This window comes from Nelumbo nucifera, chromosome 4, assembly GCF_055504915.1.
Source record: "Nelumbo nucifera cultivar China Antique chromosome 4, China Antique-T2T, whole genome shotgun sequence".
NCBI lineage: Eukaryota > Viridiplantae > Streptophyta > Magnoliopsida > Proteales > Nelumbonaceae > Nelumbo > Nelumbo nucifera.
In genome coordinates this window covers 11,396,704-11,419,017 of record NC_142652.1, presented here as the reverse complement: position 1 = coordinate 11,419,017, position 22,314 = coordinate 11,396,704, and the positions used below count along the sequence as shown (strand labels likewise).

The following is a 22,314-nucleotide window of genomic DNA, read 5'->3' as shown; positions in this document are numbered from 1 at the left end:
CATGTTCAGGGTCAATTCCGGTATAAGAATACAAAACAAGAATACCAGAAGCCTCAATTTGCAAATACTCTATTCAGCACAACTCTTAGCCATTCCATCAATCTCTTGTACATTGTCACTTGTAATAAATACCATATACAAATTTTTGAAAGAAAAAGGCAAAACAATGGGTTTGGATTTGATCAGGTTTCCTAGGCACCTTGCCACTGGTCCAACTTATTTTAAATGGACTGATGTTTGTCAACGTTGGTCCAACCTGAAGCATGAAAGTCCAACCTAACCTGCATAAAATCAGGTTGATTCATTAGTGTGTAAGTTTAGCCTGGTGAATTCAAACAACTCCCGTAATATTTACAAAAGTAACATTTATGTAGAGCTATAAAGTGGGCTATGCCAGCCTGTGCATGCGACATGTCAGGTTTGGAATACCCCTCCCAACAATTATAAAATGACTAGTTTTTAAGGTGTTTTGATCAATTTGAATCAATTCCAACTCCGATAAATACTATTACCCTCCATCATTCTCATACTGTCATACTCTTATACATTCATTTACTCCCATATACTCTCTTATACACTCTCATACCCTCTTAATCTCCTGCTCTCTAGTCCTTAATTCTCAGCTCTATTCAAGTTTCAACAAGAAGAATGCTAGACCAAGTATCTCAAGTTAACAATTTGGGAGGCTTAAAAACTTCATCAGTTGAAATCAAGTTGGGATTCCAGACCAATGGACCAAGTAAGTTACAATTAATTTTCATTTTTTAGGGTTTTAAAACTACAATTTTTAAAAAATGATTGGCTCCTCTCAAATCAATTTCCCAACATGTTTGGTTTCGAGAATGTACAATCACAATATGACAACAGCAATATGGGTGCTAGTGGTTCTATGATTGATGTTGCTGGAACCACCCCTAGTACTACTACCAGGGAAAGAAAAAGTTTGCCTAGCCCAGCCTGGGAAATATTTATTATCAAAATTGTCGAGGGGAAAGAAAAAAAAAAAAACTATTTGCAATAAATGTAAGAGTGATTTTAGTTATAGCAGTAAAGGTGGTAATAGCCATTTGGTTACACATATGACCACTCATCTAAAAAATAATGATAGTCAAAATTAATCACAAATTGGTCATGGTTTTTTTAGTAATTTTCAATATTTCTAAGAAAAAATGAGAAAAATTAGATAAGCATATTATACATGCTGAACAATTATTTTTATTCGCTAAAGACCCTAAGGTTAGAAAGACTTTTACAACAATTAGTAAATCCCCAATTTAAAAAAGTTTCTAGAAATACAATTATAGAAAATGCTTTAAAATTTTTTTATTCATATAAACAAAATTTAATTTATACTTTGTCAAATTCTAAAATTGCATTTACATTTGATATTTGAACTTCTAAATATAAGTTGTATTTGTGTTATAGGGCATTTTATTGATAAACATTTACTTTGGGCCCAGTTATTGTTGCAAGTATATTAAATAATTTACATATATACGAAATTAAAAATAAAGTTTTTCCTATTAGTTTTGATAATGCCAATAATATTGATTCAACAATAAATATTTTAAGATATCAATTAAACCATGCTTAAATGGTAAATTATTTCATTTTAGATGTGCATGTCACATCTTATGTGTTCAAAATGCTTTAAATATTATTTCTCGTTATATTTCTAAAATTAGATTAAAAGTTCTGGTACAAAAAGAAAGAACTTAAATACTTATGTCAAAAATATGGTCTAAAATATAGAAATTGTGTATTAAATGTTCAACATAGGTGGAATTCCCAAATATTCTATGTTAAAGAATTGTGTTTCATACAAAGATATTCTTATTAATTTTTATAATGAGAAAATGCCCTATAATTTTATAACCGATGACAATTAGGAAATTGTTGCTTGTATAAAAGTTTTTTTTTCAAATTTTTTAAATGAATTTTGGGTGTTTATTACCTAACTTCTTGCATTTTAGTTAATCATTTATTTACAATTAGTGAACATTTTTCAAAATATAGAAATAATTTAAAATTTCAAAATATTATTGATATAATAAAAGTTAAATTTAAAAAATATTGGAAAAATATTTATCCTCTATATTGCTTAGCTACAATATTAGATCCTATGATTATAAAAGATGGTTTAAATGTTTTGCTTCAATCTTATTGTGAAAATATGAGAACTGAATTTGGAACAAAATTAGATAAGACTAATAATTTATTATTTGAAATATACAGTTTATATGAATCTTAATAATTATGACATAGGAGAATTTATACAGGTATAGCCTCCACTATTGAAACATCTAGTTCTAATAGTGGAAGAGAAAAAAAAATTGGTCATTAATAAATAAAAGGAAAAAATCAATTGTCACTTCATCATCAAGTTCATTTATTAAACTTAATTGAGAAGCTATATAAAACGATGAAAGCTTGGAGATGTGTATATGCTTGAGGGCATGGCACTTCAACTGATGTTTCACTAGAAGAAAATGATATAGCTCAAGGTCAAAGAGATGTAGGTAAAAATTGAAGAAAACAATGAAGTTATTTTGTATACTCAATAATTGTATAGCATTTTTAAAATTATTGTAAATTTTGTTTTTTCAATTTTATTTAAAATTTGTTACTTATTTGTTATTTTTTCAATACCACCATAAATTTTTATTTTCAATTTTATTATATTATTTTTATATTTTATTCCAATTCTAATATTCCATTGTATTTTTTCAATTTACTTTTTTTTTACTTTGTAATCATTAAATTCAAATGAAATAAAAATTTTAAAATTTTCTTTTCAATTCATTGTCTATTTTGTATTTTGCCAAGTATTTTTTGTCAAATTTCTACTTTTTTCCCAAAGTTTGTATCATCTTTGGACTTAGTAAAAATGAAAAAACAAAAAAAAAGACTCGACCTGGCTAAGCAAGGGCCCGCCTGAGCTCGTGCCATAGGCCATGCTAGGCCTGACCTTTTAGGGGTTCTGGGCTAGGCAAGCATAACCCACTTAGGTCCACATGACACAACACGACTCACTAAGGCACGTGGGGCCTGCAAACACAACACAACCCACTTTACACCTCTATATGTATGTTAAAGTTCTGGTTAGATATGTAATAATTTAGGCTTCTATTAGTATATTTATGTCTTTTTCCCCGAAAAATTAGGAAAATTGAAAAAGTATGTGATACCTATTCTCCAATATTTATTGATTGTAATATGTTTACTCATATAAACTATTAAAGTATGCATTTATTATATGTTTATACCATAGTTTTCAAAACCGGACCAGAAAAATTCCGTTTTACCCTAGAACCGTTATTTCGCCAAAAACCGTTGATTTGGTCAGCAAAACATTGACCCAGGCATTCGAACCGTCTAACGGTTTTGGCCTTTTTTATTTTTTTGTCAGAATGGGCCATCATTCGGTTTGAACGGTTGGACTGTTCGACCTGAGAACCAGACCCCTGACCAGTTCGTTGTCTGGTTCGGTTTTAAAAACCTTGGTACCGTTTTTATGATTTTTTTCAACCTTAAATTTAGTGTTATACAACAAAAAAATTGTATTTATGGGATTTATAGAAGTTTCCCTGATAAATTTAGTGTTATACAACAAAAATTGTTTTAAAAACTTTGGTATCGTTTTTATGATTTTTCCATTCATACCCATCACGATATGTATCCATTTACAAACTTACCGATATGATACATGATACTGATATTTTGAACATTGATCAAGTGCAGCTATTTTGGAGCTAGTGTGACAGGACAGATGGAGAATGCAACACATCGAGCTGCCTTTGCCAACATGAATCGTTCAATTTCAGTCAATGGCCTCTCAATCACCTTCACAATCATGGTATCCTACAGCATTAAGAGCAGATAACGAAATAAATCAATATATGCAGAAATATAATTCAAAATTACCTTGTACTATTTTTATAGTTAGCATCTATTCTATAGACTTCATCAACCTGGTGCCAGTGAAGACAAACTTAAAAGACTAAATCAAGGGACCATGCAAGATGATGGTAAAACACCCTATGAACGTTTTCTTTACCTTCCATTTGGCACCTTTGCTAAAGGTGCCTACAGTACGGGGCTTAAAGGGCAGACAATAGAAATTAGGGGTTTTTATAGTTCAGTCCACCCCTAGGGTGGAGCTAGGATTTCTAGGGGTGGACTGAATCCTGCCCGTGGATTGATGCCAAATTCATGGGCAGGATGCGGTTTATGGGGGGGGGGCTACTAGTAGACTAGGAGGGGGCTGCAATTTCAGATTTCTGAGGTGGATTGCAGTCCACTTATCACTAGAAATTATTAAAATGCCTAGAAGAAAATATGAAGCGTAAAACTTGGAACTATTGGAGATTAAACTAGAAGGTGCAAATCCAGTAAAATAGGGGTCCTACAAAGGAAATGAATAATGCTTCTTTAGCAGAAAAGTGATATCATCCAATCCCCTTAAAACAAAACATTTAATTGCCCCCCCCCCGGTCCAATGGATCTTAGCTGTTGCAGATCTGGGAACAGTGTTGGAAATTTTTATGATTTAAAATAACCAAGTGACAAGAGCAGAAAATTCAAAGAACTTTCATTCAAACCAGAAAATCAACTGCAATAGAATGTAGAATGCTGGTACTTTGTTCTAGTAGCTTGCTACAGAATAAGCATAGTTTATTTTTCCAAAGAAGGTTTTCGGAAGTTAATGATTGTGTTCTGACAAGGGCAATTCAGTGGCTGAAAACATTAAACCTTTTTGATACCTATTCCTTCAATGATCTTTGGAAGAGTTGGTTAGTAGTGGCTAATACTTCTACCAGGATGAACAGATATTTGGTAGAATGGATGCCACCTGGGGAGGATTTTATTAAGCTGAACTTTGATGGGAGTAGCCAAGGTAACCCTGGGGAGGATTTTACAGTGAATGATCTGCTGGGAAAATGGAGAGATTGCTAGCTGTGCCCAGGTCAAAATGGGGCTAAGTCTGTCTTGGACCCCTCCCCCCCACTGGTTTTATAAAGCTGAACTTTGATGGTAGTAATAGAGGGAATCCTGGGCATTCAGGTGTTGGGGGTGTATTTAGGGACTAGAATGAGACTGTTTCAGTCTTGTTCACAGGACCAATTGGAGTAGGTGACTCTCTCAGGGCTGAGATCTTTGTGGTCTTGGAAAGTGCCTAAGGGCAAAGGATATGAACATTAGAAGGCTTGTAATTGAAGGAGACTCAGAGGTGGTGGTAGGGTGGCTGAAAGAAGACAATATTGGGTTATGGAACTACAACAATGAAAGGAGGAAATTCATATGGTTGGTTAAGGACATGGAAATAAAGTTCAGTTGGGTGAAGAGACCTGCTAACTCGTTTGCTTGATGGGTTAGCCAAGCAAGGGGTGATCAGGGAATCTATATTTTGGGCTCAGTTGTAATTCTGGTTTTTCTCTTTTTGGGGGCTCTAGCCTCTGTTAGGGGAGTTAAGAGAGTTTATCTCCCCCTCTTTGTAATTAATTATTTTGTTTGATTAATGAAGTTTTGTTATTGATCAAAAAACAAAAAGGTAACCCTGGACCTTTGGGCATAGGATGAGTTCTAAGAAATAACCACAATAGTATCATCTCTTTATATTCAGGTCCGTGAGTCTGAGAGACTACAACGGCTGAACTGCTTGCTGCTATACGAGGAATCCAGCTTGCAAACCAGCTAGGGATAGAGGGGCTCAGATCTGCTACCCATGAGCCGTTCCCACATCTCTACCCACGATACATTAGAGCTGCGCATTGGGAATATCTCCCTTGTCATTCATGGGGAGATATTCCCAATACACAGTGGTGGTGCTCTGTGGAAACAACTAGTGGGTAGCAGATCCCAAGTGGGGATAGAGCATTTGCTTATTGAAGGGGACTCTCAGGTGGTTGTGGGGTGGTTTCTGAATCCGGATTCTGTGGTCTGGGGCTATAGAGATCTCCTTAAAAAAAGTCAAATGGTTAACTCCTGTTCATTTTGAAATTGTAATTCTGTGATCAATCTTAAAGGAAAGGTCGCATCTCATGCCTTTCCTTGGGTTGCCTATAACTCTTATCTGTTGGATTAATAAAACTTTTTACTCATTTATCAAAAAAAAAAAAGTTTAGAAACTCAAATAGGAGAGTAAAATAAGAATAGCTGCCAAAACAGGCTTACCTTTGTCTGGTGTTGAAAAGAAGGCCTTACACTGGCAATATCTCCCACCATAATTATATTGTTGATATTTCCCCGTTCATCAGTTTCTGTTGGTGAAGAGGTTGAGTGCCTCCAATTCCCATTGACAATGAACTTATAGCGGTACCTGAAAGCAATTTATATTACAAATTTATAGAAATAAAATTAATGATGGTCACACAAAAGTACAGTTACAGTTACAGTTACAATTTAAGTACTTGCACGTTGTTCTAGTCCAGATTCCAGAGTACACAAAGTAAGTTACAGTTTAAGTACTTCATATTGTTCTGGAGAGTAAGCTGTCATCAAATGTTTTGCTACATGATGATCACACAAAAGCTTGGAATTTTCAGAATTAATGACCAAAGAATTAAAGTGATATAATGGTATTTTTAACGGTTCTTAGACTGTAATGAAATATCTTTGAAGAACTCTATCAATGAGACAACCCCAACAGGTATATCAACTCCAGTAAGAAAAGACAACATAGACTCAAGTCCAATGAGAAAGACTTGTCTCTTTCTTTTTCTTCCATTTTTCTTTACTTTTATGCATAACAGCAAAGTTGCATCAAGGATGAAAGACTATACAACACAGAAAAAGCAGGGTAGAAAGCAAAAGCACTTCAAATGAGCTTTAGAATGGTATCAAGTTAATACCATACAATCACTTTCTCCCCATCCCATTTCTAGCCAAAGAATCAGCTAAATCATTAAATTCCTTTGAGATCCATTTTACAAGCATCGTTGTTACCAAAAACGCATCTCCCTAATGCAGTGAGGCATCCTCCATGAAAATTTACAACTTCACCTCAGACTAATAACAGCATAGCTTGAATGACCCTCTACTAAAATGTGTCCAAACCCTTTTACTTTGGCGATGATAAAGCCCACTGGCCCAGGACTAATGATGCATCAACCTCTCCCACTGGACCAAAAGAAGCCAGAATAAAATAACCATCAGCCCCTTCCCCTCTTCCAGATTCAAACTACTTAAGTACTGAATGAACTATTGCCAAAATTCTTTATTTTCTTCGGTAAACCATTGATGTTCCTACCTTAGCACACAGTGATGCAGAATCCGGAGAATCAACATTGAACATTTTATGTATTTTAGACAATGGGGTATTTTGAATTTTGATAATTTTGCATGATGGGAGGGAGGGGGGGTTGCAGCCTAAGAGTTTGATTTGTCTAATCATAGTTTAGTTACGTATCATTTAATGATTCATATTTGAGTCAATGGTTATGGTAAATGCTTCTCATAAACCATAAGAGTGATTTTAGGTGCCTGTTGTCTGATTCTGTGCTTTCTTTTTCTTCTTTTTCTCTATCTTCTCTTTAATCCTGCAAGCAGCCATTACAGCCATTAACATCCCAGTCTTCATTAAAAATTCACTCATCTCTCAAGGACTAAAGTTAATCGAGGCAAAATTTTCAAGTTTACATCATCATATCATCTAAGTCTTTCCTCAAGTTTTTATCAAAATCCAAAGTTTTTCTTCTTTAGCAAGCTTCATCCTTTTTGTGCCAAACCACTTCAGAATGCCCTTATATTTATTCTCCCCCCATAAGTTCAAATCACCATTCATTCTACCGTATTTCATCCCAAAATTCCACCTAAAACCCTAGTTTTGAAAAGTATGTCAATTTCTCATAAAGGGAGCTCTTCATCCTTTTATGTAAAGCCTATGACACATAATGAAAAACTACTATGCACGCTAGCATGCTACATTGAGCAGCTCCAGCTACAAAATCCAAAACACACTCAAGAACAAAATGAAAAACTATAATGCACTAACGCCCAAAGGTTTAGTGCCTTCAAATTAAATTGCTTCATATTTACGATGGATGTCTTGTTTTTTTTTTTTTTGGTATTGATTACTCGCCTTTTACCCCCATAGAGGCCATAATCCAATTCCCGTGGCATAGTACCGCAATTCTTTATCTAGCACGATTATACTTTTTCACAAAGGTGGATTTGGAGTTGTTAGTAGCGGGGCTCGAAACCACATCAGGTCTGGGGCTTTCCCAGTTACATGCCAACCAAGCCACCACTCTGTTGGTAATGGATGCCTTGTATTAAGGACAAGGAAACAGCATTAGCAAAGGGGGGCTCTATCAAAGTGTATGCAAGTGAGCAAAGTAAACAAGCTGGAGAGGAGCAGAACCTCTCCAGCTTGTACAAGATACTCAGCATGGTTCACACTGAAGGTGTTGGGAACCTAGGGAATGTCAGTGAAATTTGTCTGTACAATGTCCATACAGGAGTATAATTGGAATACCAAAAAAAAGAAAAACCTTAACTCAATGAAATATAAATACTTGCATTCTTGATAGGGTTGTAATAGTTGATTGAGAAATAGTGAAATTTTCACAAGGATCCTCCATGGACATAATAAGCTCAATATGCTGAACCTTGTAAATCTTGTCTATTCTCTTTTTGCTCTTGTTTTCTTTGATACTTTTTTGAGTTCACTTCACAACACATACATTCATCATGATAAGTTTTGTTAAAAAATTCATCCCAACACTTGGTTTTTGAATTTTCTATATTTTCACCATCCCACAAAGAATTTGCAATTCTCAACAATTTGACCAGAACTTTTCCAAACCCAATGAATCCCTACTTTTAGTCCTACAACCAACTCTAAACCTTCCTCACACCATCGTCACTCTCCTAGTCTCATTTTTGGGCCATTTCCATCCAACATTAGTATCAGAGCAATTGCTCTTTCATTAGTTTGATACCGGTCTATTGGTGTTAGAGCATGCAGTCCTACATTATTCAGGTAAAAGAACAGATGAGATTCATGTTCCCTGCAGCTCCACTTTCTCCAGTCACTAGCAACTTTAGCCCAAGGAACCAAGCAAAATGCTAAAAAGCACAAATTTTGTCTCCCTTTCTAATTTAAATGTTGTAAAGTAAACATTAAATAAAACCCTAAATGGCTGTAGCCTACATGTGTACTTGGCAACATATCAGACCGATACTGATATACTTCCAATTGTTAAAAACAGCTGCCTGGTAGCTAGGTTGTTTCAAAAGATTAGACAATTCAATCTCGCTGTTTCAAAGAGCTAGGCAATTGGCAGTGTAGGTATGACTGCTCTATTCTTCCTTTATTCATATGTAGCTTAACCCACCATGTACTTCTCATCTGAAATCTGCTTAATTTCAATCTCCTAAACCTAAACCCTCCTACCCTGTCCTCATCCTTCAAAGGACCTCATATTTCATGCTGTTCAAAACTTTATTCTGTCTATGAAATATCAACAACCCACTTGAGTAATAAGAACTTAGAATTCTCTCAAGTTTAAAATGTCTGAAGAATCAAGCACAAGCAGATGGATACCTCTCTTGCCATCTGTCTTAAGTAACTAACATAATGAAAATACAAGCAAAATATGAGATTCTCCCTGGTAGGGATGGAAGTTGGGTACCCAATTTCAAGAATTTACACTGCATCAGGGGCCTGGTCCCATTCAAATTTTAACTAATGCTCAACCCAAGCCTGCAGAAGTTGCACCCTACTCCCTTGGTGATAAGATGCCATCAATAATATATGGAAATAGAAATGCAGCATGTGAACAAGGAAATAGAAATGTGCAGAAAAAATTCAATGCATAGTAATATAAAGTCGATCTTTAGTCAAATCAAATGACCGGTAAAATCAAATGCAATGCATAGTAATATAAAGTCAATCTTTAGTCAAATCAAATGACTGGTAAAATCCTAGGTGCATGAATATAAATTTATAGGATATTTGTGAGCCAGGTAGAGTAGGGCATGTCAAATAGGAAACTTACTTTTGGACTTTTCAGAGGAAGAAAAAAGAGGTAATAGAACTCGGTGAAACTTACTTCCCATGTGTAAGTCTGACTTCAACCTCATATTTTGAGCCACCTTTATGGACAGCCTTAATTGGTTCTTTCCAATTTCCTGTGAAATCTCCAACCAAGTATACATCCTCTCCCTATAATAAACAGAAGAATGAAATAAGTGATATAGAACAATAGTAGCATTCACAGTCCTGTAATCCTGCAAAAGTGTTAAATCATTTGCAATGATAATAGGGTGAATCTTACGAATTTTATCATGTCTCAAAGTTTAGCCTTCTTCGTTTTATTTTATCTTCTTTTTTTTTATTTTGAGGTGGGTGTGATTTTAACTTTGAAATGAACAAAGAAGTTCATACTAACCTCTTGTCCATTCCACACAAATGTCACAGCATGAGATGCAGGTCCATCATGCCTCCCTTTTTCCACCATAGCTATAAGATCCCATGTTGCCCAGGCAATTGCTGGTCTGCATTCAGATGCCCAACATAATGCTTTTATAAACTAATACATAGAGGTAAGAATTTCTGCTTGCAGTAACTCAGACAAATAGAAAAATAAAAGTTCTGTTTACAGTGTATTTATTCAAAAGATAAACTTGGATCAAGAAAATTGCTGTCCTAATACCAGAACAATATAACCAAATCCTCTTTGGTAGTGTAGATATTGAATAGCTTTTTTTTTGAGGTCAAGATGGGCAATATTTATGATACTACTGGTGGCTTCTCATGATGCCAACATGTTTCTATGGATAATTTCAATGTAGAATCTTTGGTGATGCAATTAATCATTAAAACTCTGATTGTGCAGTTATTCATAATTAGAAAAACAATTCCAAACATCACACCACCCAACAGTTTAAGGTGAAAGACATTATTTGTTGCTCTTTCCAAATTTTATTTTTACCTAAATGAGACCAAATAACTGGTAAAAGTATTAATATAAATTATAAAGGAGGGGGAGAAACCGTCAAAAGCATGTAGAAAGAAGTGTCTGTAACTATGCACAGATCATGAACATTCAGAACCTATACAAAAGAAGTCAAAAAATGAGAAATCTATTGATCCACAAAATGGTTATCTGCTTCCCACAAAAAGCTTTGAACTACCGGCCTGTCTCAATGTCCATTCCACCTTGCCAATGGTTGCCTCCACAGGATCAGATTTAGCCTAAAAAGTTCCAAGGTTCCACTCATTCCAAACTGCCCAACTGATGGAAAAAGGAAGCCAATTCCATGGATATCTCCCTTTAGCTAAGAGAATACCCATTCTCCAGGGGGATAACAGATCAGCTATAGCACGAGGGGGAGCCCATTGGATTTGAAAGAGTCTAACAAAGTGGCACCACACCTGATAAGTAAATGAACAATGGATTAGCAGGTGATGGACAGACTCTGAAGCTTGTCCAAACAAACAGCAGGTGCCATCTAAAACCATACCATGTCCTGCTAAGGCATTCACAGTCTGAATCCTCTTCCTACCAGCTAGACACACAAAGAAAGAAATCTTGGATGTAACATGGGCTTTCCAGATCCAAGACCAAGCAATCTTGACACATGGCCCCCACAGAGCATTATAACAAAATTTAGTAGAAAAAAATAGCCATTTTTCCACCTTCCAATCATTCAGGTTCCTCTGGAATCTGAGCCCACACCGGATCACCATTAGCCACCTCCATAAACTCCTTCACCGCCCCATCCTTACTAGAATCAATGCAAAAAGGGATGGAAAGATCTCAAAAAGTGGCTGGTCCGAACACCATTATCCACCTCCAATAAATGAGACCAGAATATTGCAGCCATATCTAAAGAAAACCATGTCAACAATAATATAGAGCTGTCCAAATCAAGGAGTATGGATACAAGACCACATAAATTGTGTTAGAAAGCACTCAACCCCTTGAATTGAAGATGCAATAGGAAGACCAAGCACAAAATCTTAAAATCTTACATGGTAATACACACAAAGATTGGCCTGAGAAAGAGGAAATAGTAACTCATAACTACCTTGTAGCCACTGATGTAGAAATAGAAGCTCTGCTTTTTCATTACTCCAAGGCCTCATATTAATATTTTATCTTGGCTTTGAGAAAGTCAAGGCAAAGGGAGATTCACCAAGTGTTTATTGGATGGATGTGAAATGGTTTTGATGGCCTGTTACCTTGATTGTTCAATGCATCATATCAGGGAGGTGAGAGACTTGGATTCCAGAGTGAATCTATAGTTTAGATGGATCCATGACCATCAATTCATTTGCAAATAGTCTTGCTACGGGAAAGCCTAGCAATGATGAGGTCTGTTTTAACTTGAGTGCTGATATCTCCATAAAGCTTCTGCTAGTTTCTATGTATTTCAGACTTGTAAACCTGCTCTTTTGGGGCTTCATCCCAGCTGTGGTTGTATGGTTATATGTATTTATCTCTGTTCTGGTATTTCCCACTAAGTTTCCTGTTTGCAGATGTTGTAATCATGTTCATACTCACTCTTGATCATTAGTTACGAACACTCCAACATGCATCCAAAAGGATGACTTGGCAAGGTGAGAAAACATGGACATGTGGAAACATCTATGGAAAAGCATACACTACTAAAATAGTTAATATTGCAGTTCATCTTTCAAAAGCATAAGATGCAAGTTGCACATCATCCATGCCTTATCCCAACCATATGGGGTAAGCTATAAGATGTAAGTTGCACAACTTCCTAAAACAGAAGTATATGCAGTTAACAAGAATCAGATCAAAGTTCTAGCAGAATATAACGAAATATTCTACATATACACAATAAGCTAAATATGCATCAGTTAACATCAAAAGAAAAGATTTCAGTTCCAAGATAGATACACTCTGAGAACCTTCAGTCATCATGTACATGTAATATCGACTTGAGTGACATTATTTTTCAAACAATATTTTATACACTTCATTTAATTGAAAAAAGGCCATGCAGTCCCAAATTCTCAGTGAGTTTAAATTGGGAGCATCAGCATCATCCTGGGTCTTTCTGGGCTTTGTTTGAGTAAGTCCCTATACCGTTGGCAGTAACCATTATATGTGGTATCGCATAAAGTTTGCAAGTCCAACCTGTCTGGCCTGCATGCATGCAATCCAGTGACAAAATTGTAAGCAGCATGAAGCGAGGTATCTGTCATCCAATGCAAGTATGCAATTACACAAGCTGGGGATCTATCAAACCCAGTGGTACAGGTCACAAAAACTCGAAGGTTCTTTTTCAACAACCGTAACAATAGACCAACGCAGAATGGAAGCTTCTTCCTCAAGTCAAATGAATCTACCTCCCTGCAAAGAAATAAATAGTACCACTTAATATGATACAATGAAAAGTATTATTCTGAAAATTATCGAGGTCATTATCTGCAAGTTTTCAAAACATACAAATAATATTTGACTATGACACTATGGCAGTAGCCAGTAAGTTCAACAATTGAATGTTTTAAAAATAATATGAGACCGATAGGAACAGGTAGGGAGTCCTACAACTTTCAGATCTAGCAGTAAGCTTTGTAGGGTGAAGAAAGCTGATTTGGGTAATTAATGATGAAGAATAGAGATGGAGAAGCAAGAAGACAGCTTGCTGCCCACCAAAGAATGAGTAAAAGATTAGAAAGAAGGAAAACCACCATTGCTATTAGGATTAATGACAAGTAGACAGATCACTTAGAAGAAGAAATAACTAAGAAAGGAAAAGGAGAGAAAAAAAAAATAGACAACAAGAACCAAGAATTTAATAAACCAAACTTCACTTATCAACCAACTTTCCTTTTTTCAAATATAATGATTCTGTTTATGGACTCGACATAAGAACTCAGATCTCCCCTTAGAAACTCTAATTTAGCCTTCAGGCTCACCTCAAAGTGAGGGTCAAGGAGAACACCTCAAGGTTCAATCTTCAAGCACACCCTTGAAAGTATCAAGTTCATTCATCACTCCTTGAGGTGCCCTTTATGTGTATATGGGTATATGTATATTTATGGATATAAGTCCTCATATATATGTTTTTACATATTTAAAGCCATTTTTAGGCATTATTTTAACATTTAGAGCTTCTTAATAGTTATTAAATGATTTGTAAGAATGTGATGGCTTCTTCTAAAGCTCCTAATATTCTCAACTCCTTTTATATGGTTGTTTGTTCATTTATATGCTTTTATTGTATAAAAAAATATATCCTCTTATGGAATATTTCTATACTTCATATTAGTTTGATATCTTTCTTAAAAACTGGAAACCTATGACACTTAAGCCCCATGTCTTGAGGCTTACACCTCATGAATCTAAGGGTCCAAACACCTTGCCTTAACCCTCCATCATGTTTCTAAAAATTGCAACAATTAATAATTAAATAGAACTAAATGCTAAAGAGAATAAAGGAATGTTAAAAAAATGCAAGCAGTGGACATGCATTTCAATAGAATAGAAAATACATGTTTTTGGTCATTAAAACAGTCTTAGCAATTCAACACCTGTAATCACATAAATGAAATGGCAGACCTTTAAGTTGGAAATATATCTGGTGAAAAATAGACCCAATAATCTCCATTTCCCATCTAGAAGGGACCATAAAGATGGTGATAAGAAATGCAGGACTTAATAATAATTCTACTTTCTATTAAGTGTTTAACTCCCAAAAAAGAGGATGCCAAAATTCACCTGCTAAATATAATCAATAAGTATATGAAATAAATATCAATTACCTTATTGGATAGTTGATCATAAGGATATTAAGTCGATAGCATGCATCATTGATTAATTTGGAATTGATTCCCCAATTTGTAGATTCAATTTCACTCTGGAAGTTCAGGATAGCAGTAACTCCCTGGTGCAACATGCCCTAACTGTTATTAATGAAAACATTGAACAAAAAATCACGAACCACACATGAAATGAACATTCCAGTGTATCAATAGGAAATAGAAAAAAAGGAAAAGAATATAATAATGAAGTATGCAGGACGGATAGATAATAGCAGAATCAAGATGCAAATTTGGTTTCATACTGCACAAAGAAACTAAATTTACTAGAATAAAAAATACATGCTTTAGAACTATGACTTAAAGGATGAAAATATACAAATTCAGAACGTAAAATCCACAACTATTCAATGATGATGTCTTCATCAGAACCTACACGTGTACTAGAAAAGGTATGATATGGGTTAACACCCTTTCCAAGCATATAATATTTTCGTCAAGATTTGTGTTGGAATTTTCTGTCACTGCAGCAGCCTTCTATTTTTGGTCCACTGTCAAGTCTGAGAGCCACTATCATGTCCTTTCCAATCACATGGACCATTTACCACCTCAGTCAGAATATTGAAAATTCTTATTAAACCTTTCTTTTCTTTTTCGGAATTTCTTACTAAGTGTCAGAATTTTCTGTCTTACATAATCTTCTAAGTCTATATCTCTTGGTTGAACTGAAATGCCTGAATGAACAAAGTCTTTGTCTTTCTCTACAAATGATGAAACTGTACCTTTGATCAGCCAACCTTTCTTTATCAATATTTGCATTAAGCTTGTCCAAACTTGTTATTGTCCTTATTTATATGACAGCAATGAGGGAGGATCAATTGAATCTGAGATTCTTTAAGGATCCTGATTATGGATAAGAAGATATTTCAGCAACAATTCTCAAGTATATATGAATTCTTTAGGATAGATGGTTTCCTAAGGTATTTTATTCCATCCCCTCTTCAGTGATGCATCTTTTAAGTTTTTAGGATAGAGAGAATTTAACCATATGGCTAATAGGCTTTCTAAATCTGGGATTGGTGAGGCCCTTTTGTATAGTAACACTGTAACAGCTCTATGTTTTTTTTCTTTGAAGAAGAAGAAGAAGAATTCACAAGTTTGGATCTCAACAACATGGATTTCTAACATTATAGACCAAAGTGCAAGACAACTGAACTGAAACAACAACAAGGGCAGCAGCATATACCACAACTTTAGACAGAGTTTCCACATCTGCTTCTCTTTGTATGCATGATCCAACATATATTTGCTCTGTTATCTGTATCAAAACCATCAGCAACAGAAAAATGAATAGTAAAATGAGATCTGCTAAACTAAGCGTGAAGGGCATAACTGTCAGTCTAATGGATCAAATAGGACCCAATACTGGTTAGATTACATTTTCATTCTTTAACAGAAGATATGGCATAAAGCATAGTGGAATGGAGGAACAGGAGTTATGTTGTTCACCCACTTAGGTTGGATGTTGCATAAATACAAATACAAGCATCAGAATCCAACACAATGAACGCATACCACGGAATCTAACAAGAAATTTGAAAAAAAAAAAAAACATCTTATAGGACGCAGTTCAGGAAATTTTCACTAATGAACAATGAACACGTTTGCACATTTTTTTTGTAGGAAAATGGGCTACACAACAGGGGGGTAGCCCTCCCCCAAATCCCTAGACCCTCCCAACCTGGGCAAAGGCCTGACTCATTCCTAGGTCTCCGCTACAACCAATGTTTTAAAACGCGGAAGCATGACGTGTGGCATTCCACTACCTAGAGGCATGAGGCATAGTGCAGAACGCAAGAGGCGCAAGTCTCCCAAACACAAGGAGGCGTAAGCCTCCTTAAGAGGAGGGGGGTTAGGAGGAGGATGAAGAGGAAGGGGGGATCTCATTTTTTCTTTATTTTTAATAAAAATCTTTTATATTAAGAAGAATAAAGATGCATAGCATTAGTCTGAAGGGGCAAGGGGCAAACCACTTTCTTTCCCCTTATCTTTTCTTCCCTTCCCTTTCCTTTCCTTTTCTCTTTTTTTTCTTCTCTTTCTTTTTCTTTCCCTTCCCTTTCTTTTCCTTTCCTTTCCTTTACTTTTTTTTCTGTCTTTTTATATCAGATGTGCATGAGGCGTACGCCTCTAGCACACCTCATGAAAAAAGCGCAAGAGGCGTATGCCTCAGAGGTGTCAGCGCCTCTGGCATACGCCTCAAGGCGTTTTGGGAGCACCTCGCCTGGAGACGCCTCCCACGCCTTTGAAAACACTGGCTACAACCAGCCAAAAACTTTACTAGCAGGCTAGCTAGCGCCTTATGAACACATGTACACATAGACATGTATATTATTCTTATCAGGAAACATTTATACCAAAAGATGGAATGAATAATTTATATTCCCATTCATTTCAAACAAGCAAGAAACAGAAATGAATACATACTCCAGAAGTGTCCAACAGGAATCCATGGTTTTTTGAAAACTGAAACATGCCCAACATGGACATGTCTTCACCTACAAAAGTCTGCAAAACACTGGGTATAGCAATGCCAGGGAAGTGATCTAGGGAAGCATTAATGATGCAAGCATGGAAAAACGGAAAGAAACCATGCGAAAAAGAAATTTAGTTCCTTCAGATTCTTGCATCATTAGCAATTTTGTAATTTTTGGGTTATCTGCCTTTTGGTAAATTTAAGTTTTTTGAAAGTTATTTCCTTAGTTTATGGGTTTCATATCAATAGGGCTAATAAGGATCAAACTAGTTTAAAAAGTCTTATTAGAGAGCATGAAAAAAAGCCTGAAAACTTGAAGTTGCAATTACATCACTTCTTTTAGTTTATCTTGTAGGGTCAAAACTTCTCTAGTTTGCATGATTTTGGTCTCATTGTATAGGCTATTAAGTTATCTATGCAACAACACCAAGGTCTTGTAAATCCAACATGTTCCAATAATAATGACCATTTACAGGTAGGATCTAAGTATATGATGAGATTTGAATCTTTCTTGCATTGATAAACATTGGATTAAATTAAAATGCCCATTAAGAGAGCATAGTTTGAACACATGAAAATGTTTTCTGGGAAAAAAATTTATTCCATGAACTAAGGGTGGGGATTGGAATAACACCATCACAAGAAATCAAAACGTGAATCACAACATTGGTTCACTTGAAAAGAGCATCGTTCTATAAAATCTCAATGGACTATGAAAAAATGAGTCACAACATTGTATAAAGACTTGTATGCTTTTTTAAACCTTACCCAAAAAACAATAAGTACATAACCAATAATTGAAAAATAGCTAAATACTAACACTTTAATCATATTGAACAATTGATAAATTCCTTTTTCTCCACTGTAGTGCATAAAATAAATAGATCATCGCACCTTACTGTACCGCATACCAAGAGAGTGGTTATAGTATAGCTCGCCTTTAGAACGATCAAGTGCTTTAATATATTCTTCCAAGGGGAAACTTCCATGAGCCCACTCAACATCTCCAGACTCTTCTTCTGAGAAAATACAAACTAATTGGCTTATGGGTGCAGGAAAAACATTGTTCTTCATATGCAAATCAGAACGACCGTTTTGATCATTTAGAAGCTTCCACCCTTGTGATGTTAGGAACTTTGTGAAAAACATAACAAAACCAGAATTTCCACATCCCTCGGATGATGGATGCAAATTTGATGCCAATATATTCCTGTTCCAAGTAGCCACAGGAACCCGACCTCTGTTGAAAATATTCTCAAGATCATTGATGAAATGTAATTGTTGAATTGGGAAAGGAGAAAAGGGTCTCTCTAGGACCAGGCTAAGGGATCCTGTTTTCTCCTTGAGCATCTTCCTGAAGAAGCATTGAAGACAAGTAACCAGCTGAGCTTAGACAAATGAGACAAAAAGAAAAATAAAGCAACTGAAGAATTATTTTAGATGTAGTTATGAACTATTTTAAAGACAAAATGGTCTGTCTAGGTGCATGATTAAGAATCAACTGCTGGAAAAATGCATAAAGATATAAAGTAGTTTCATGATCTTCTACACTCTGATTTTGGAACCAAACAATGTGGTTCATACAAATGCAATGTATATCCTAGGCTTTCTAGCATGTAGATTCCAACTGGAAATCTTGGATAAACGCAATGTCAGCCAAATTGATGGTTCTATTTATCCAGAAAATCACTAAACCTCTAAGTTATTGATTGAAAAATCCAGGAAAAGTCTTTTTTGGTCAGTCATTTAATCAAGATGATTTTGGTCATAACCAAATGGTCCAAACCAAGAGATTTGGCCATTGAATGATAGTCCTAGACCAGTTTGTCTACCAAATACACAATAGAGGCCATTTGAAATATCATGCCACACTTCAGTATTTGGTCATGCTTCACCAAGCATTATTCTACTGAAGACCATCAAGCAAATAGAATGCTCCAAGACATGTAACTCGTTAAAAACGTGCCTAAGGCATGATGCAACTCAATATGAATAGGTTCATATAAGTAGTTAAATGTTAACTAACCATCCATATCAGTAGTTAAATGTTAACTAACCAGGCTCCTTGTATTTTATAAGCAGAAAGCAGTTCAAATTTCACTCATTGTTGTTTTATTGCAAAATTCCACCAAGCATATGTCTTGAACTTGCATCAACTCTTTGTACCCAGAAGAAAAAAGAAGCAGAAGCATATATGAGAGAAATTAAAATGTAGAAGCCTAGTTGCTATATAAAATAAAGTGCCTGCATGTAGCCAGATTAAAATGAAAATGCTTTCCCGAGTGGAAATTAGACACTAGACTTCTCCATCAGATCAGACACTTTCTATACTTTTGGTTTACCATCAGATTCTGTAGAACACTTCACATGAATTAGTTCTTTTTTTTCTATTTGTAGTATTGATTGTTATCTACAAAAGCAAGTACATATTCCTACTGTCATGATGTAATTTAACAGGTAGACACATATGGAAATACGTCAGTGATTTAAAAATTATTTTAGTTTCTCAAGCTTCTCTTAGACTTGATTAAATTTTATTCAGGTTGATAGGTAACAAGTTGCCTCGTGAGGTGGTTAATGAAATATAATTAAAAGTGGCATATCTGTAGATGTCAGAGTTCCCTTCATGTGGTCATATTAGTAAAAACAAAATGTTCAAAAATCTGGCATGCTTTTCTAGATTCAAAACCAATTTGTGGAAGAGTAATTTAATGAACTAATGGCCTTGAGTGCAACTAGTAACTAAGGATCAGGGTATTGGAAAGGAAAATACTTGGGGACAACAATCTGATCTATAACCTATTGGAAGAAAGTCCCATAGAAATGACTGCCTTTATCCTAATGGTATTCAGAGTTTAATGGATGTCATGTGAAGGTGCAAGAAGGTTTTGTTAGTTAGAGGATCTCAATCAATTTATAGCCTCTATGATGGAGTTCTTTCAAATAGGTGGAATGTTATGATCCATTTCAGAGGCAGGCATAAATGAAGAGTATGTTAAATATTTAGAATTTTGAGTATGTAATAATGTATTATAGAAGAGAAGGAAGAAAAGATGCAAATCTTAAACACATTTTACCTCCCCTGAAATTGCATACCCATAACCATCAGCACACTGAAGACAGTTTCTATCAATAAAAGAAAAGAATGTTGTTTAGATATAATTTTCATAATTAGTTAGCACTTGACAGAAGTGCACAACCAGCTTTAACTACAGATAAATGATTCATGACCAGTGATCCGTTAACCATACAACAATGTCATTACACCGTAACATAAAGTTCATGGTTAAACATCACTTGGACACGAAGAAAGAAAATTTGCTATTCGTAACACGCTATGACATGAATAGATACAAATAAAAGGCGAGTTCCATTATTTGTTCCTTGAAATTGCTTACTTATAATTATCAGCACAATAAATATGGTTTCTAGCAATAAAAAGAAAATAAAAAGATGTTTAGATGAAGTTTCCATTATTTGTTAGTACTTGGCAGATGTGTATCACCAGCTTTAACTACAGAACATGGCCGGTGATATTTTAACAATACAACAATATTATTACGACTGCAATTTAAAGTTCATGGCTAGACGTCACTAAAACACGAAGAAAAGGTAAGTTCCATAATCCATACTGTGTGTCGCCGAAGTCTTTCATCTCAATAAGCTTGCCATCTGATACATTACTTGCTCTTTTCAAAGTGTCACCGACCATGATTATTCTTGATTTCTCTGCATTGCCCTGCAAAATAGGACTATATATTTTAAGTGACCAAGAAATTAAATGGCAAAATACTCCTCAGCATAAACCTGACTGCAATCCAAGAAAAGAATAATGAATTCCACAAAATCAAGTTAAATGTTCCAGAATAACAATTGAAGAACTAATCGTGCAAATTTGGAAAGATGCATCCGAGTTTCGATATAACAAGATCTTCAACCAAATCAATTAAGTTCCTCCGTGCAGAAAAAAAAAAATCCAAGAACACTCCCAAACGGAAACAAGTTGTTGCCATTAACAATGAAATTATAGGTAATAATCAAGGAATTTGGATGAAGTATAATGAACGGACCCCCTTCTTGAGAGCATGAACAAAGATCTTGCCGTCGACGGAAAGCGCGAACCTGATTCCCAGTGGCTTCTCAAGTGTTACCATATACTCATTGAGATTCATCTTAAAGGGACCATTGGACAAAGCGGAAACCCTAGTAGTTGTCGTCCGACTGAAATGAAGCTTCCGTCTAACAGTGAACTTAAAACCTCCGTTAGTTGAACACAATTCCCTGCCCCATAGAGAAGAAGAGAACGCAGGTTTAGAAAGCTTCTCGGGTGAAGTGAAGTTGCAGAAAGACAAGCTTTCATGGAAAGCTCCGCAACTAGAGAGCTGCAGAGTAGACATGGAGAGACAATTCGACAGGAGATCGTCAGGGATTCTTCAAGAAATCTAGTCTACAAAGGTGGTGTATTATCGCTGTAGTTTGAGCTTTTGCATTTTGGAAGTTGATGTGAAAATGGTCGCTGGCCTGGGAGTGGGAGCGGGCGGGGAGCGTTGGCGTTGGCGTTGGCGTTGGCGTTGGCGTTGGCGCTGCTTCGGGGATGAGGAAGGGAAGCCACGTCTATTTCCACGTCACTTAAGTGGGCCCGTTAACGCGAAAATCGAGTCGTTATCTTGCATTTCCCCGTAGGATGGCCGCAGCTTGCATTCCACGTATACTGATGTATGACACGTAGGACAGGCTATTAGGACAAGTTGTGAACATGAAGATTCTGGCTTTTCACTTGTGCCGGTAAAGGTGGACCCTACTCACCCGTCTTTTCACTTGTACCGGACCTAGCGGATTTGTCTGCATCCAGGAGATATTGGAGCTTTTGTTTGTATCTACGCGATATTTGATTCTGGCTTTGTGTTTTACGCGCCCAACACTAGAAAGGGGTTTCGTCTCCGGCACTCGGCACTAAGCAACCGACGCCCAAACATCAACTACTTCCGGTGGAGTAGCGCTGGGTTAATACCGCGAATCACGGCCCTTGATAGCCAACTTA

General features: G+C 35.8%; 1 protein-coding gene across 1 annotated transcript; it reads right to left on the bottom strand.

Annotated features, from left to right (window-relative positions):
* Positions 1–57: 57 nt before the first annotated feature.
* Positions 58–22,314, bottom strand: LOC104587213 (phosphoglucan phosphatase LSF1, chloroplastic). The gene is made up of 11 exons (XM_010244730.3): positions 21,344–22,314; positions 20,906–21,012; positions 18,168–18,627; positions 15,987–16,058; positions 14,744–14,865; positions 13,113–13,328; positions 10,395–10,500; positions 10,056–10,168; positions 6,175–6,319; positions 3,696–3,861; positions 58–281 (listed from the first exon to the last, which is right to left on the bottom strand). Exons 1-10 carry the CDS (start codon positions 21,668–21,670, stop codon positions 3,742–3,744), a joined length of 1,788 nt encoding a protein of 595 aa, XP_010243032.2. The 5' UTR covers positions 21,671–22,314; the 3' UTR covers positions 58–281; positions 3,696–3,741.